This window comes from Ixodes scapularis, unplaced genomic scaffold (assembly GCF_016920785.2).
Source record: "Ixodes scapularis isolate PalLabHiFi unplaced genomic scaffold, ASM1692078v2 PGA_scaffold10__122_contigs__length_95168666, whole genome shotgun sequence".
Taxonomy (NCBI): Eukaryota; Metazoa; Arthropoda; class Arachnida; order Ixodida; family Ixodidae; genus Ixodes; species Ixodes scapularis.
Window position 1 is genome coordinate 92,632,954 of NW_024609836.1, and position 18,482 is coordinate 92,651,435.

Genomic DNA, 18,482 nt, shown 5'->3' on the forward strand with positions numbered 1-18,482 from the left:
ATTCTTGACGCATAGAGGTCAAGGGAGACTGACACCCCCCCAATTTTTTTATTTATTTTTTTATTCATTTTTTATTAGTAGGGATATGAAGGGAAAAAGAAGTGCCAAAGGAAAGTAGGGGAACGACGTCTCGACCAAACGGTCTTCATCAGGTAGGTATACCTGAAGAAGACCGTTTGGTCGAAACGTCGTTCCCCTTCTCTTTTCTTTTTTTTCTTTTTTTTCGGGGGGGGGGGGGGGGGGGCGTGGGGGCACTTTTTTTCCCTTAATATCCCTACTAATCCTACTAATACACTAACAGTGCCCAGCAGAACCCCACATCTTCAGTTTCTAACCATTTTATATTTTGTTGGCACTTGGAGACAGCGTTTTTGTCGTGATTGTTTTCTGTTCTGTGTTCGGTCGTTTGGCTGCAAGTTTGCTATCAGTTCGGCTTTGTCTTGGATCCTGACGATCCCAAGTTCCGTGAATTGTTCCGGCGACAATTTTTTTCCAAGGTTGCAAAATGTATTTCAGATACTGAGTACAAGATAGTGACAAAGGTAATTAAGATAGAGAAGCAGGTACTATAGACGAAATGTATTTGCAGGATACCAAAATACTACCGAAAGCATTTGAAATACAGTGTATTGAGTAGAGTATTTAAGATAGGCACACGTCTGCCTGGTAGCTATCGACTTCCTCTCCAGAATTCGATCGGCTTAAGTGGAAAGAGATTGGAGGAGCTTCCACTGAACTCCTAACCTGTCACCGACTATTGGAGACTATATGTTTTGGTGACGCCACCTTGCGGGCGCTCTCCTTCGACGGAACTGGCACGATGCGAGCAGACGACGCGCTATGTAATAGCATGGAATGGCTATGTTAGTTCGAATCTGTCCCGATTAAAAACGGTTTATTTAATAAAGAAACGTGTATGATGTTTTGGGGAGTCATCTTTCTAATTAATAACAGCGCCTTGGAGTTGCTTTTTATATTAAAATAAACCTGAAAATGTTCAAAAACAAGCCTGGAACCTCACATAACAGCTCGCGCGGCGTGTGCCAGTCTTTCTGATTTTTGCTTCTTTTTTTTTTTTTTTTCGGATCTGTGGCGGCTTTTGTATAGAAAAGGGTTTTGTATTCACCAGAGTAAATGCCGTGCTCTCACCTTAACTGTGCACGCGATATCGGAGCTTGACGATACCGACGCTTCTATCCAAGTGTGACTCGACAGTTGCTGACGAACAAATGCTCGTCAACAACTCACGCTTATAGCTCCTCCCCCATCCAACAAGTGGCAAAGAAGTTTGTCACATCGCGACTTCTGCTCGAATGAAAAGCAGACATTTTCATAAATTCTTAAATTGTCGGACATGGCCTGGCAAATTCAGACGGTTGATTAATTCGTCCTATCTAATTTTTAGTAAGAATAGTTTACAAATTTAAAATCGGTCGCTGAGAAGCGCATCACGCATTACGCAAAATTCGTTGAGATCATTTTTTTTTTTTTTTTTTTTTTTTTGCAAAAAGAAAAATTTAAATGGTACTAATTCATAGTAGGCTCATTTTTTGGGGAAGTTGCAGCGTAACCGACTTAAGACTTCGATCGCGAGGGGGTCTTGCACGTTTCGCGCCGAATGGGTGAATTAGCAGGGATTTAATTGAAACGACTCCAGCTGCCGCTTCTTCCTGCCAGTTATTTTGAGGAAATGTTTGTTCACTGGTTTACAAAATTTAAAAAGGAATCAACTTGGATTTAATAGGAGACCAGCACTCACAAAACACATTGGAGCAAACAGGACGCACGATACACGGAGTCGCTTTCACTGAAGTAGAAGATATAGCAAGGGTGCAGGCGAGCTGGTGAATATTAACCACGTTGAATAACCTGAGACTGAGGTACAAAAGAAACATCAAAACGTAGAAGGAATGTCGTCCTGTCTATTTTCGGTCTCTTCTACGTTTTGATGTTTCTCTTCTACCCCCAGTTTCAGGTTAATTCAACGTGGTTCACTGCGTGTTTACAACACACGCGAGAGATTCTCGAATTTCTCTTTCCTATTTTCAGTTTGATGAGACACTCTTCTCTCAGTTTTGTTTTGTCCAAATAATGATAGTAAAGCGCTGGATATTCTATTTACATTATCCAGCTTCTTGTACCGGGGTAGAGAGTAGCGTCCCGCCATCCGAGCGCTTCGACCACTCGGCGCCAAAAGTGTGAAACAGGCTTTGCCGCGCGTTACCCATACAGCGCATGAAGCGAGCTGACGAGCTGACGGATCCTAGATTCGTGCGGTCCATCGTACCCGCGATGGACCACACACGTCATAAATAGGGCTCCGTGTTTTCGGATAAAACCGAAAAACTCCAAAAAAACACCCGCCGGTAAAATTTTGGTCAATTCGGATTTATCCGATAAACTCCGAATATTTATGTGTCAATGCCACCCCCCCCCCTTCCCCCCCCCCCCCCCCAAGACAAAAAAAAATGTTTTTTTTTTAACAGTTTGATTAGCACAGAGCCAATGATCCTGGGAAAATTCCACCATAATTATCTTTCAAATCTCGGACCGTTGTCAAAAGAGTTCTTGTCGCTTGTCTCTTCAAGGTTGATTCAGGGCAACAGGTCGTTCGTTGTACATTCGGGTCACGACAAAAGACACTCTTTTGGTTTCCGGTTTGAGCCATGCGATTTCTGATTTAGAGAAACGAAAGGGTATACGTTTTAGAAACAGTGAAAGCTATGAACCAGGGATTGTATAAAATTGGGAAGACGGGCAGATCAAACTCTCTATTACCACCTCGCGCGGCCGCGGGCTGGATTGATGGAATAGGATGGGGTGACTACGAGCTTCCTAGCGACTACCTCCGGGAGTTTATTGATTTTAAGGTATCGGCGTTTACCGAAGCGCCACTTGTGTGCGACTTTTGTCGTGGATAAATTAGTATTGCACCAACGCCAAATTCAACGGAAGATATTTCAATTGATACAAGCGCGTTTTATTTTTTATCTGGCATACGTTTACATTCTGTTATTATTTATTTATTTATTTTAATAGGAAACCCAGCGAAATTAAACTCCGAATTTCGGAGAATAGGGAATCAAAAAAATATAAACTCCGAAAAACACCCTCCGATTTTGACGAAACATAAACTCCGAAAACACGGAGTCTTAGTCATCATCATCGTCATCATCATCATAATGCCTTTATTTGTGCCAATTAACAACCAACAAAGGTCTACAATGTGGCACAGTGAAAAAAAAATTGCAAAACTCTAAAACATGCTCAACTCATAAAACTAGCATGCATCAAAACGCGACAGTACATTTTTAGCGACGGAAAATAATCTTATCTAATTGTCAACCGAGATTTACGTAGCTATCAAAAATATCAAACTTTTCATGCCCAAGATTGTTTACACTTGTCTGCACTTGTTGTTGGTGATGTCATGTGTTGATTGTGGGGATAAAAAGTGAGAGCTGTCCCATTTGAGCGAGTCGGTACGTTAAAGTTCACTGTGAACAAAAGTGTTGAGTCAATGTCCCCGTGAACTATTTTATACAAGAAGGCAACATCGCGCGATAATCTTCTGAGGGATAGACACTGTAGGTCAAATTTGTCGAGCAGGAGTTGATAGTTGTAAAAATGCCTTCGGCCAAGGTATTTGTCATGGATTATGCGCACAAAACGTCTCAGAACTGACTCTATTTAAGCTGCATCACGTAGTGTCAGTGAATTCCGCACCACAGAGCCAAAGTCTAGTCTCGATCTGGTACTAGAACAAAATAAACGAAGGAAACAAGCATAGTTCGCAAACTTTCTAGTTAATCGAGTAATCATTCCAAGTAATCTAAATGCAGAACAGGCAATATGGGCGACATGGCAGCCAAATGATAGAGTAGTGTCAAAGTACACTCCGAGATCACGAATCGATGATACTCTTAAAATGCACTTATCATCAATTGAGTATGAATAGTGTATAATTTCACGTTTTTTCCTGAAAGACATGACCTTAGTTTTTTCTGGATTGATGATTAAGCAATTTTCCCAACACCAGTCTAAAATATGCGGTGCGTCACTCTGAAGAAGGTCACAGTCATCGATCAAACTAATACTTAAAAAGAGCTTGATGTCGTCTGCGAATAACAGCACGTTTGAGTTTACTACGCAAGTAGATATCTCATTGACAAAGATCAAAAACAATAGTGGACCCAAATTGGAGCCCTGTGGTACTCCCGATGACGGATAAAAAGGATCAGAGAAGTTATTTAAAATGCGTACGACACAACGACGGTCAGTCAGGTAGTTTCAAGCCACAATAAAAGCACAGGAGAAACGCCATTACGTGACAATTTGTGCAACAGCAAAGCGTGGTTCACCTTGTCAAAGGCTTTCGAGAGGTCAAAATAAACAACGTCAACTTGACCGCGATTACAAACAAAAGGCACTGAATAATCAAGGAAGGTACAGAGGTTTGTCTCGACTGAGCGCCCCTTGATAAAACCGTGCTGAAAGGAACTGATACAGCGCTTGAAATAAAAAGACAGACGGGTGTGCATCACTATCTCAAATACCTTTGAAAAAGAACATAGCAATGATACAGGGCGATAGTTCCCAACTTGCGAAGTATCCCCCGTCTTATGGATAGGAACAACAATAGACTCTTTCCACAGAGATGGAAATGTACCCTTACTCAATGAAATATTAAATATATGCTCTAAGATAGGCTCAAAAAGATTCGAGCAACCTTTAACAATAAAGTTAGGCACATGATCTGCACTAGATGTTAGTTAGTCATAAACGATGATGATGATAGCTAGAGAAGCGCCCCCTGTAGTTCGCGCACGCCTCCAATAGGTATAGTTGACAGTAACCGCTAAGCATGCATAAGCGTATACGGTTTAGGATTCCCGTCGGACACACTTAACGGCAGTTAAGTCTGACGGATTTCAGTCTCACTTAACTGCGGTTAAGGTACACGTGTAACTAGATATAGTTCGCAATAACTGCTAAGCATACTTAAGCGTAACTGCGGTTTAGGATGCCCGTCGGGCACCATTGCCTGCAGTTCAGTCTGATCTCAGTCTGCGGTTAAGGGTACCCGTGTAAATAGGTATAGTTGGTAGTAACTGCTAAGTATACTTAAGCGTACGTTTAGGACGCCCATCGGCGTCCTAAACGTACGCAGTTAGTGGGCGCCCGTGAGACTCTACTCCATGTCACTCGTTGTGTTCAGTGCAGGCAAAGGCAACGCCAGGCGAAGAGAGAAAGGGCAAGCACTAGGAAGGCGGGACTGGAGAGGAGGAAGGGGGAAGAAAAAAAGAGCACCAGGAACGTTAGAGAGGAGAGGATGTTTCTCTCCTCCTTCCCAGCCTTTCTAGTGCTTGCCCTTCGCCTGGTGTTGTCTTCGCCTGTACTGCATGCACGCCCGTGTAACTAGGGTATAAGCATAGGCGTAGACTTCGGAAAAGCATCAGGGCTCGTGCCCCCCCCCCCCCCCCCCCGTGCCTGGGCCATCATCCTTACCGAGACGCTGTTTACGTACCATGTAACGAGCTTCTAGTAGTGGCATGTAACTAAAACATTGCCCACGTTGCCTTTATTGACAAAATACATGGGAAATGGAATCCCAGCGTGCTTTCGTTAGCTTCAATTTCCAGTTCTGGCAAAAAGATAACGCCGCAACCCCCCCCCCCCCCCCCCCCCCCCCCTGGGAAAATGGAAAGTCTACGCCGCTGGGTATAAGTGTAGCTTATTTATTGGCTCCAGTTCCCGCTTCATCCACAAAGTGACTCGGTCTCAAAGATGAAGTGTATCTCTCTCTACAAAATGACCGAACTCAAAAAGCGCCCCTGGCCGCGTTCGCAGCCTTGCGTCGCAAGACATGCGGTCGCTTCCGATGAGCTCCGACTTCCACGACGACGTCCGGTTCGGCTCCATGGTGAGCCGGAAGTACTGCTGCGCTTCCGGACTGGCCATTTCCGTCCTGGGCGTCATCTGCGGAGTGCTGCTAGGACACTTCGCCATGAAGACCGCCGTCAGGGACGAGCGGGAAGCCGCTGACCCTGGTCTTCAGCAATCAGCCGAAGGCGCTGAACGGGACATCACGGCGTTTCTGGAGACCTATGACTACGAGGGAATGCTGAGGTGAGGTCATGACCATCTCCTTAGGTGCCTAATGATAGTCTTCAATATACAGCTCATCTGCTGTTTCTGGTGCCATCAACGTAATGGCATAAGTATTCTGTTCTTGGGTCGTTCGCAACTCCCAACACATCAAATTGTCTTCCTATCGAAAAAAAAAAAATCATATCTTGTTTGTTTAATGAAGATATGAGAACTTAATAAAGTATATAACTTGAGTATAAGGCGCATGTGACTTCTGATAAGATCGTATATGATATCTTCTGTTTCTTGGACGCATATATATGTTTTGACTGAAGTTTAGAACGCAAAGATTCTGTCAGGCATCGTGCCTTTAACTCTTCCCCCTACACAGCGAAATTGCAAAATAAATCAAAAAAATTATCGCAGAATTCGATTTTTCGGGGATCAACCAACATATCCCGCAATAATGAAACCGACGCGCTCGCTATTTTCAGGTGCGATGAATGAGTTGATTTGATTCTTGACGTCACGGTACGTTAGGCCAGCGCCACGAGCGGCCGGTCGGCTTGGCGACGTAGCGCCGGCGGTGTGCCGGCCGAGCTGTGACAAAGCATCACATCTCTTTGAAGAGCTCGTGACTTGAATGCCTTCTTAAGAAATCAGTGTCATACATATGCAGCGCCATTACTCGTCTTGGAAGGGTGGAGTCTGGACCTTCGGTTCCCGCGCATAGATCCCCAACACACCGGCACAAAACATTTCAGGCGTCGTCCCTCACAAGCGCACACTAAGGTACGAACTGCCCATAATAGACCTTTCTATCGCTTATCACCCAGGCGAGAAATGCTGAGTCACTGAGCTGTGGAGGCATGCACAGCGTCTGATATACCGTACAGCAGGGCAACAGCGCATGCTCAGAAGGCGTTCCACAACCCAGCAGACAAAGATGGCAGCGACCAGAAGGCGATTTTCGGGAAGGTCTATACTCTTTTCACACGGGGATGAAATGTAGTTGTTTGTCGTTGTCGCCGCTTATCGGGGTCGTCACCCCCGTATATGTCTTATTTCTCAACGTTTTGTCATGCTAGTGATTACTGTCTGCAATAAAATCCAAGTATAGCAGCTTTGAACCAACATTCTATTCAACGTCGATCACAACGTAAACATACAGAAACAAAAAGAAGAAACACAAGTCACTCGGGCAGACAGGAAGCCTTCGTAAACTTCATCGGTACGTGTTCGGCGTCACGGAGCAAAGCCAGCGAACAGCTACGCGTCATTCATAGCCTTCATAGTGCTAAGGAAACCTGCGATACTCTGACTCCCTTTACAGTGCTGACCTTAAAGTACATCTCAGGCCTAAAAATAGCGATCGTAAGCCTTCACGCTTCGGGTAAGCTTACGTACGTTCAATTACGCTGCTAAATTATCAAATTAAAATAACTAAGATTTCATCGGGAAAATAATTCCAGCAGCTAAGATTTCGCCACTCGACGAAACCTTTGACGTAACAAGACACTACAGCCACTCATCGTGATGTCATGGCCTTTGCAGTTCCCGTCTTTACCAACATGGAGCTCCTCCCCAGAGACACCCGAGGTGTATATGTCGGACAAACTGGCAGATGGCTCACGATCGGCTGCGAGGGCTTCATAACGACCAGGGATGTCGCGAACCACCCCAAGGTCGATTTCGAAAAATTTCGATATTTTCGTACCGACCGAGGTTCGAATTCGAAAAATTCGCAACTTTCGATCACAGTGGAGCTTCGAATTCGAAAAGTTCGAAGCTTTCACGGTTTCTAAAATTTCGGATTCGAATATTTCGAATATTTTTTTACTTCAAGTTCGATAAATTCGAAGATTTCGAAATTCTTTGGAAATAAATTCGAAAACTTCGAACGTTTCGAATTTTTATAGACATGAAGTTCGAACAAATCGAAGATTTCGATTTTCTTTCTGCATGAAGTTCGAAAAGTTCGAAGGTTTCGATTCTCTTTTAACGCTAAATTGGAAAAAAAAAAAGAAAAAAAGCTTCGAAGATTTTTAATTCCTTTCTAGTCGAAGCTTTCGAAGTTCGAAGTCCGGTTTTCAAGTTCCTCCACAGTTTGTTTCAAATAACGTTTTCACGACTCACTGGTTTTCAAAAAATCAAGTTTAGAAAAGTTAGGGTGTGATATCTAGATTCTGCGAAGTTGGTCAGGCAATTAAATGAGACGACGAGTGTCCCGGATGTGCTGGAATATTTGCCAGTGCAGAGTGACGTGTGACCATGGATCAGTAATTGTGACTGCCAACCCCCGGGGGGGGGGGGGGGGGGGGGGGGGGTCTTTAACCTGCATCACGCAGTCGTGATCACACGAATACACTGTTTTACGAGACTCGTCCAGTTCGAAACGGCCAGGGACGAGCAGGAGGTTGAGGCTCAGAAAAACCTTGATGCGACCTGGCAAACTATACCTCGCCACCCCTTGCACGCTGGTAGTAATCCGATCGAACGCCGCCCGAGAGACGCTGGCATATAGTAATTTAAGTTTGTAATTGTCCTGGAGGTTTATTTTCTGGGACGGAGGAATCGCCTCGCAAAAAACCGACACAACTCGAGGTCGAGGAGTGTTCTACCATACGAGTGGCGTCGGAAAAGGAAAAACGGGGGGTAAGAGGGTAGCGGGAAGGGGGGGGGGGCTTTAGTTTTCTTCCCCCCTTCCAGATATTTCGGACTGTTAAAGAAAACATTACGGGGAAAGAGGGCGTGATCGAGCTTATTTTAATCTGAAATTATTTATGCATATGTATAGCTATACTGTCGCTCTTCACTGCATAAAAGATTGCATAGATGGTCATTGTTAGAAACTCGTTTTCAGAAGGCACTACTCGTCACATGCTTAGTGGTTCGGTAGTTCAAATTCTATGTCTTTTTGACCTAAATACCTGTGCCAATAATAAAAAAATAAAATAAATGCGGGGATAAAAAGCTGGAGAAAAAAAAACTGTCAAGAATTCGCCGGAAGTGTTGTATTCTTGCATATTCAGTGGTTCAGAACTTCGAAACAAGTTTCTTTTACCAAAATGTGTACAGGCTAAAAGAAACACGTCCCAGGAACGTGAAGCGACAAAAAAAAAGTTTTCTTTTAATGACGTGCTGAACTTGAACACTATTAGAAATCTTCTCCCATGAGTTAATTTATTCCTTAGCGTGAAAAAACAATAAATACATTATTTTGTATTCTGCAAATGGCAATGATATGTACTGTCTGTGGTGTTAATATAAATGCGGTAGCTCAAACAACTTAGACGAAAATAAATATCAAGTTTAGGGCATAATTGCATGTAGGTACATGTTTGGACATTTCTTCGAAACTCACGTTGAATAACAATAATTACATCTTAAGACGGCACTTACCTAGGATATATACATAGATCATTCTTAAAAAAGTATAACAACTTTACCACAAATAGCTTCCGCTACAGCGCGCTTCAAATCTGGCACAAACGATAGTCGTCAAAAACCCGTAGTCCTTCCTCGCCCCTTTGGGAGTTTATTTCTTTAAAACTAAGCATGCCAGAACATTGAAATGAACGGCATTGTCTTTCGCAAGGAACGCAGCACCGCGTGTAAAGGTTCGAGAAAAAAAATTACGAATGTACCTCACTACTTGAATTCAAATGAAACCGTCCACTGGACTTTCGAAGTTCGACGAACGTCGAACTTTTACCCTAAAAGTTCGAAGTTCATCGAACTTCTGACTTTTGAAGATTCTAAAGTTCGAAAATTTTCGAATTCTCTTCATAAATAAGTTCGAAAGTTCGAAATTCATCGTATTTTTTGGTCAGTCAAGTTCGGAAGTTCGACAAGCATCGAACTTTGCAGCGCAATAAGGTCGAAAGTTCGAAAAATATCGAATTTTTTTGCGTAATAAGTTTGAAGGTTCGAAAACCGTCGAACTTCTTAGCTTAACAAGGTCGAAAATTCGACTTCCGTCGAATTTTACGATGTAGACAATTCGAAAAATCGAAATCTTTCGAACCTTCGAACCGCTTGATTCGATCATCGAAACTTCGATTCGAAAAACAAATAACGACACGAACAACAGCTGTGTCTGGCCATCTAATGATTCACTGCCGAGACAGTTGTTGTGCTCCCCAGTTCACAAAATGCACTCCATCGGCTCCGAAAATTATATTTTTACCTCGAATACACTAATTTCAGGACTTTTTGTCAGTGTTCGCTGAAACACCTGGTATATCTAGCTTCATAGCTTGTTTGATTTATTCTTATCGCACGCGGCGTCTGCACTGATTGCGCCGAATATGTCGTGCAGCAAGCTGACATCGATGCCAAAACTGGGCGGCACGGAGGCGGACAAGACGTCGGCCGAGTTCATCGAGAAACTCTGGACCAGGCAGGGGCTGCACGGCGTTCACCTGAAGTCCTACAAAGCCTACCTCTCCCATCCCGACCCTGTGCGACACAGTAAGGTCGGTGCACCTTTGAATGCTACTCCGCTTTACCTTCAATCCGACCGCAGTCGACCGTTCCATTAAGGTCATAGCAGAGAGGGTAAAAAGAGAAAAAAAAATGCCCTCCCCCTCTCACCCCTATGTCCTCTGCTCCGCCGAGTGGGCTGTACCTAGCACCCGGCTGGCGTACAAACTCTGTTTAAAATCGCGTCATTTTGGAAATTTCAAGCGCAGATGCGCAGATTTTGGTTTGCCAGTTATCGTGTAGTATTATGCTAGATAAAAAGAGCAACAAGGTTGCTCTTTTGCGTTGTTACCTGCGTGCAAATAAAAAACAAAAATAGAGAAAACTGTGTCAGATTGGCCGGTCTCTCCGGCGAAAAGTAAATCCGGTTACTGTACCTTTTTTACTATACAAAGTTTGTACTGGTGTAAGCCTTTAGCTACCATGAGTGGAAGTCTGACATACTAAATAAAAACGTGCTCTCCTGCCGCAATACACGCAGTAGCTGAGGGTAGTACTGCCGGCTGACTCAACTGCTATTTAAGAAGCGGAAAAAGGATATGCTAGTTGATCATTTAGCGAAATAGAACAACAGAGAGCTATAGGCTGATTTTGGAGTAGCCATAACTATTCTAAGAACGCGAACCACTTCACAACGGCAGCCACGAGCGAGAGTTCGATGTTCCGTACAGCCCGCCGGTACAGTCCAAAGATGGAGAATGGCAACCTCCCGGTTTGTCGTCTGCTAGCGGAGTGGGGCGCGTGCCCTCTCTCTCGTTTTACCCCACCGAACCAGCTGAATTTCCCGGATGTATGGAGAGGGCGCTGCTGTCGAACAAAATGGTGCCGCCCAGACAGCGCTAAATGGAATTGACCCCGTAAGTGATGAAGTCACAACACGGCGTCTGGGTCCAAACAAACCGTTGCTAGGGGCGTTGCTATGGACTAATGCATGGAGACTCCACATAAGGCTAGATTTTTGCTTACAAGTAAGTAAATACATTTTTGTAAGCAACCTAACTTCTTGATATCTAATTACGAAGATGTTCTTGTCGTCTCAGTGTCGTATTGCAACGATGAAAGCCATTTCTGAAGTATTCCACTCCGCTTTGCTTTGGGAGCAGACGACACGATAGGTTCGCTGGCCTCTGTTGCAGCGGGCGTCTTCACTGAATTGCATCGGTAAACGAGCGACAAAAACAAGTGCATTTCCGTGGCCGTAGAGGCCTCCGCAATGTGTTTTTTTTTTTTTTTTTTTTCCTGTGAAGAACCCAGCTTAGTTCAGAGGGATGAAAATGCCGTAAAATCAAACCACCCCATGCAGATCAGTTACGACGACGACCTGAAGTTCATTACCGGCGTAGTGCAGGCCGACCGGCATGAGAAACAAATCGTGCGCCGTCGAGGTAAGTCGTTTGTTATTATTATAATTGAGGTTGTCAGGTTAATAAAGAATCGCATGTCTATCGCCATTTCACAGTATCTTTTTTTCCTTGATGTACATCAAATTTTGTGGATGTGCTCTTTTGGTGAAGATCTCTATCGAACCCGCCGATGCGAGTACAATCTGTAATAAAGGCACCTAATGTTTTTTTTTTTTTTTTTTTTTTGTCTTTTTAATTTAGTTCTTTTCTGTTCTGGGGTCTTGCGGGATTCTGAAGAAACTCCAAGAACCTTTCTCCACGCGATGGTTACAACCAGGTACGAAGCACCCTCCCATAGCGCGAGTCCGTAAACAAAATTTGGGATCTCGACCGATCGCCTAAGTGCTTTTCTCACGGGTGGTATTGGCCCAATGCGATCATTTAGCGGACGATCATCTCGATTGACGCCCGGACTTTCGATAAGCCACATTTTGCATCGCACCCCACTATGAATTCTTTTAAGTTACTGAAAATTATTATATTTAAAACAAATGCAATGTCAGAATATCGTCCTTACTCACACGAATCAAACGACGGCGCCGGCTTGGCCTGCCGGCGTGTGGCAGACGGCATGCTTGCATTCGTCGTCTGCTGCAGGCATCTTGAAGACCGGAAGTTGCAGTCGTAACTAATTCAGAAACAAGCGATTACTGGCACACTTCTGTCGAAACATATATGACATTCAAGCTTTCTATATCTGTGATTTTTAGAAGTTTAAACCCTACTCCTGATTTTTGAACGCTCGGGTTTTCGTAACGAAACCTAGCCACATGTATTTGTCCATAACAACGATCCTAGCAACAGTTTGTTTGGACCCATGACGTCACACTTACGGAGTCAATGGTCTCCGGGCGCAATTTCGTCTGCTTCTTTCGCGGAGGGGTTGCGGTGACGTCAAAAAGACGCCGGGCTCCGATATGGGCTCCGCTTGAAAGGATATATGGGTAGACCCCGAAGCAAGCTGCCTCGAGGTCTACGCACTATCCTTCAATCGGAGCCAATTAGGACCCGGCGTCTTTCTGACTGACGTGAGTACAAAACCTGCAAAAGAAGCAGACGAGTTTAGGGGTTAAAAGCGCTAAAAACGATGGACGAGTAGGAGAGACACACACCACAGAGCGCTATGCACGGTGTAAGAGTACGAAATGTGATTAGCGGCGGTTGAAAATGAATCGTATGTGTGTCTTGTTGGTTTCTCGGTACGTGTGTTTTTTCCAATAATAAACCAGTTGCAACACTCTCAAGAAAAAAGGGTGTCAAAAGGTGTATTCTTACACCCTTTGTCCCATATAATACACCCCAAAACTTCAATTCGACACACAGCGCCCTACAGTCGAACAGACGGCCCGAAATTTTACGAGGGGCTTGATAGCCGTGTGGTACAACTTATTAAAATAGCTAACGTACGTTTTTCTGACAACAAGAAAAGTAATCGGGGTTTTCTTGGCCCTACTGTAAAATATCGGTGTTTTCTTTATGTGATCTTTGATGCGTAGTTTAGCTATTTAAAATGCTGTACCACACGGCTATCAAGCCCCTCGTAAATTTTCGGGCCGCCTGTTTGACTGTAGGGCGCTGTACGTCGAATTGAAATTTTGGGGTGTATTATATGGGACAAAGGGTGTAAAGATACACCTTTTGACACCCTTTCTTCTTGAGAGTGAAGTAGCGCTCTGTGGTGTGCGTCTCTCCTACTCGTCCGTCGTTTTTAGCGCTTTTAACCCCTAAACATGTTCAACCAATTAGCCCAAATCCAAACCCTTCTGAAGCAGACGAAATCACGCGCGCCCCGCATAGGGGATGAACCAGTGCGGAGGGCAACTCGTCTGCTTCTTGTCCAGGAGTTGCGGTGACGTCACAAAGACGCCGAGCCCTGATTGGCTCGATTGGAAGGATGGTGGGCAGACCTCGACGCTAGATGCCTCGAGGTCTATCCACTATGCTTCAATCAGAGCCAATCAGGGCTCGGCGTCTTTGTGACGTCACAACAACCCCTGCGAAAGAAGCAGACGAACTTGCGCTCCGTAAAGACCAACACGCGGCCCTGACGTCACGCAGCTGCGGTGGCGCTGTCGACGGCACTGCGCATGCGCAGACGCTTCCCTTCACGCGAATTCGGTTTCTGCGCACGCGCAGTGCCCACACCTGGTGTGGGCAAACGCCGGCTTGTTTGTAAACAACGTGTCGGTCTATACAATCAGACGGAGTCAATCAAACAGCGCCAAAAGTGCATCGTCATTGCACTCGTTGTTTTTGCGTGTCGGCTGCGCCCAGTGCGAAACGGAGTAGGGAGGGTACCGAGATGGAAACGCGACGAACACCATCAGTACCTCCGAGGTGCATAGTGCAAACACCCGACTGACAAAAAAAAAAAATTAGAAAAAAAAAACGATAGTGACGTCACTACCCGCGTCCCTCGCAAATTGCTCGATGACCACGAGGCTTTACCAACATCTCATATATTCGTTGTCGCATCACAGACGTACACACACAAAAAAAAAATAGAAAAAAAAATGAAAGTTTGAGCATTATTAACGCGTTGCCCAAAGTAGGTTTTTTTTTTTTTTTTCAGGTTTTGGTTTTGCCGAAGAAGGAAAGAATGCTTTTGTCGTTTGAAACGTGTATACGTCTCGATAAAATGGCGAGTTTTAGTATTGCGCGTATACGAGAAAACGCAAAACTGCGCGTTTGCGTTAGCGTTGCGTGTTCCAGACTGAGCGTGCGCGGAGCCCCAAACTGCGTCCTGCATTGGCGAATGGCAACTATGCGCGCATGCGCAACCTGAAGCACGCAACGCTTACGGAAACATACAGCGCTTGAAAAACTCTCTGATAACATATAAAGCTAATCTAAGATGCATCTACATACATCTTGATTCGACACGAGAAGGGGAAAATTAGTCGCGTTGCGCGAGTAGCCGGACTTTCTCTACGGATACCGTTATCGAGGTGAATAGGATAGATGCCAAGGCTAGCTTTTTGCGAGACCAACCAGAAAACGGTAACTTTTCGTAGCGCGAAGACTTGTTTTGCTCTCTGTCAATCAGAAACTTTGGGTAGATAACAAAGCGATAGCTGTGACGTAGCGAGCCCACCTGCAAATCAACAACCGCAACACCAATTCTTTTAGTTTTTCACGTGCGGCTTCAAACTATCCCGTAGGAATTTCGGCTAGTTCACAACTCTTCCGTGAAGTACTTAAGTGGCACTTTTGTTACACTTAAGTTACACTTTTGTATACACCTAAGAAACCTTGTTTATGGCACACCTTTGCTAGCGATTGCATTATTGTACAAAATAGCACGAACGGAAGTATTCTTAAGTATCTGACAGCCTTGTGCTTATAAGCAACACCTTAGGGTCAATAATTTAGTGCACCGTTTCTTAAAAATAATTACTTGCGGTTGCAACAGTGTCCTCATACACGGAAAAAATAAATGCAATGCTTAGCTGCCTCTATCTACTCCTCTAAGTAAACATAAAATATATCCTGAACTTGTACTTGAAAATGTGTACCTTCGTTATTTTGGTACGCCAAAAATTTCTGACGCTTCAGTACGTGTAAAATCTGGAAACCATAATAAACCATTAGCTTAATACTCATCACTTATTTTCCTCGCTCAGGGAAGACTGAAGCGCAGCAAAACAATGCTAAAAAGCATGATAGTGCTTAATTTCTTTTTTCTTTTTTATTTTGTAGCGTACGAAAGTTTGTTTACTTTGAGGATTAACTTTCTCGATTTTCATTACAGGTATCCATCATCGACAGTGACGGCTCAGAAGTATTTTCTATCGTACGAAAAAAAGTCGGCACGATAGAACCTTACCTTGCCTATTCTTCAAGCACCGGAGATTCACCCGTTGTTGTAAGTCTATTTAATTGTGGTTAAGTGCGAGAACTTCCATGTATTATTTTATACGCTAAATTACGAGAAGCTCAATCTAAAATCAGTCGGAAAAATTGGTTCACGCTTACGATCTCGAACTTTAATTGAGCGTTTATTTTAGCGTGGATGTTACCATCGGAAATTTCAAAGAATTGCTTTGTTTCCGTGCAAAATTAAAAGAGCATCCTTGATATTTCCAGTAGCGGGCTTCGACGTGGATGACAAGGTTAACCAGGGGTTTGGATTTGGGCGCCATCTCTTGATAGGCAATCGAATCTCAGAGGCCATGCTGCAATAGGTCAGATCAGTGGGTCAGTAACAAACGCCGCCGTCATCTCCTTGCTGCGCCACTCAAGAGATGGCGCCATAGGCGGAACCCTAGTTTGACTGGGTCGTTTGCATCGGAGCCTACCGCTGAAAGTGTGCATGGTGTTATTCTAACTTTCCACAGAAACGAGGTTACGTCTTAAGATTTCACAAAGTAAAGTCTAGCATGCACTAAAATATATTTCCAATAAAATTTGGAATGCGTCACGTTCAAGAGCCGATTTTTGTGACTGATTTTAATGAGACCCTCAATTTCTAACACCTTATATTCCCCACTCCCATCAACTTCGATGTTGATCGGCGTTGCAGCAGCGTCTGTTTGTTGCTTTCTCGTTTTATTAGGCGGATGTCGTGTTTGCGAACTACGGCCGTCCCGAAGACTTTGAGCATCTCCAGGGAGCTGGCGTCCAAGTTGCGGGTAATGTCGTCATCATCCGCTTTGGACGCGTCTTCCGCGGCAACAAGGTGAGCAGAGAATAACGACTTTCAGCTAGATTCAGTTCAATGAAACCTTGAAACAAAAGCTTGCAACATGCAGGGATCCAGATGATCCTCCATTTCCGCGTTTTATTATGACGTTTTACATCGGTGGCCAAGTGCGTTAGCGCACCGCAGCTTGGAGCACGTAGAGCGAAAGCTCGCACTGTAGAACCCTAAGATCCTGAGTTCAATCCTCACCCCCACCCATTTTGATCTTGATGAGCATCGTACCGGCATGCGGTCATGAATCACTACTGCCTGATGCTCGAGACCCCAGCCTAGCGGTGGTACAGCACTGCCTAAATTTCTCATCTAGCGTATAAATTAACTAGTGTCGCCACACCTCAAAGGTAGATCGACCATAGCTGCGTAAACGAGAACGACTAATTTGCCTCCTTCTTTGTTTTTGCAACTGCCTGTTGGGTTGGTCTCAGATAAAGCAGGCGGAAAAGCAGGGTGCCGCCGCGGTCATCCTGTACCCAGACCCAGCGGATTACGCGCTGGAGCCCAGAAGACCTTTCCCAGAATCCATGTCCCTCCCGGGCGACGCCGTCAGCTCTGGGACCCTCGCTCTTGTGAACGGAGATCCCCTGACTCCCATCTACCCTGCTACCGGTGAGTAAAGACTCAATACAAAACCCAAGTTCCATTAGTACAGAGCTTTTTTACGTAGTTTTCTATGGGCGGAACCACGTTGGTATATCACGTGTCGCGCCCACTACTGCGTAGCTTTGTTGTTTGCTTAGAAAGCCACGATGTTATAGAATTCGCTATACGGTGCCTGGAACGCGTATCCAACTGATCCTATTCCGCCAATGCATAAAGAGAGGGACCCCGAGGTTGCAACAAACAATGTCACAAAGGCCGGAGTGTCACGATGTCGGATGTCGGAATCTTGGCTCACGCTTGCGCCTAGGACTTCTGGAAAAAGCAGAAGAAAAAGCAAGTGTCTCTGCCGTCACGGTGTCCTGACACCTGACTGCCGAAGCTTCTGTGGACTGTCAGGCTAGAGAGCAACTTGCGGCACAAGAGACATCTGCCACATCCACTATACCGCTGTCGCGATAGCGCCAGGACCGCGGTCGGCGACAGTATGGCACATCTGTGACGTCATCAGGCATAAATCGAGGGACTACATCTTAGGGCACGGTAAAACCACTACTCAGAGGCGCATTCTAGGCAATAGAGTATCCAACAAAGATATAGCTTCTTTCGCATCGGACGATTACGTCAGGATTTCAGCTCTCACCATAGGATATCTTTTCGTCCCGTTGTCCCAGATGACGCTTTCAGGATTCCCGTGAAGACAGCAGACCTGCCCAACATTCCTGCCTTCACTGCATCTTTCGACGAGGCTGCAGAAATATTGAGGTGATTGATTGCTGCAACTTTGGCTAATGTTCTGCAATCTCAGAAGCTTTTGCATGCGTACACCCAAATACTTTACTACATACATATTACTCCGCGGAAATTCAATGGCATTGGAGCCGACAGCTTTTGCGTAGTTAGAACGGTTGGACGCGCACAGTCACGGTGTTTTCCCCTTTGAATTGGGAGTTTCTTTGAGAGGGGTTGGCTAGCGGCATCTACCGTCATCTATCGTCCTGAATAGCCTTCGAGACGGCAGATACAGCGGTTTCTGCTCTCTTGGTGAATCCGGTGTATCGATGCGTCGGCGGCAGGTCCTGGACGCGCGCGCAGTGTTTAATGTGCAGCAGAACAGTGTGACTGCGCATGCTCCAAACGCGTTCGACAGCGGCCTCCGGGCGCCGCCATCTTGCTTCTGGTGTGTGCAGGTCGTCTTTATGCGG

At 45.0% G+C, this 18,482-nt stretch overlaps 1 protein-coding gene across 1 annotated transcript in view; it reads left to right on the plus strand.

Annotated features, from left to right (window-relative positions):
* The window catches only part of LOC115316804 (N-acetylated-alpha-linked acidic dipeptidase 2), a 44,810-nt gene that overhangs the window by 1,297 nt on the left and 25,031 nt on the right, over positions 1-18,482 (plus strand). Inside the window, exons 2-7 of the mRNA XM_029976300.3 lie at positions 5,851-6,129; positions 10,412-10,568; positions 15,730-15,843; positions 16,534-16,656; positions 17,106-17,286; positions 17,952-18,042. Coding sequence (XP_029832160.2) covers positions 5,851-6,129; positions 10,412-10,568; positions 15,730-15,843; positions 16,534-16,656; positions 17,106-17,286; positions 17,952-18,042 — 945 coding nt within the window. The remainder of the gene's footprint in view (positions 1-5,850; positions 6,130-10,411; positions 10,569-15,729; positions 15,844-16,533; positions 16,657-17,105; positions 17,287-17,951; positions 18,043-18,482) is intronic.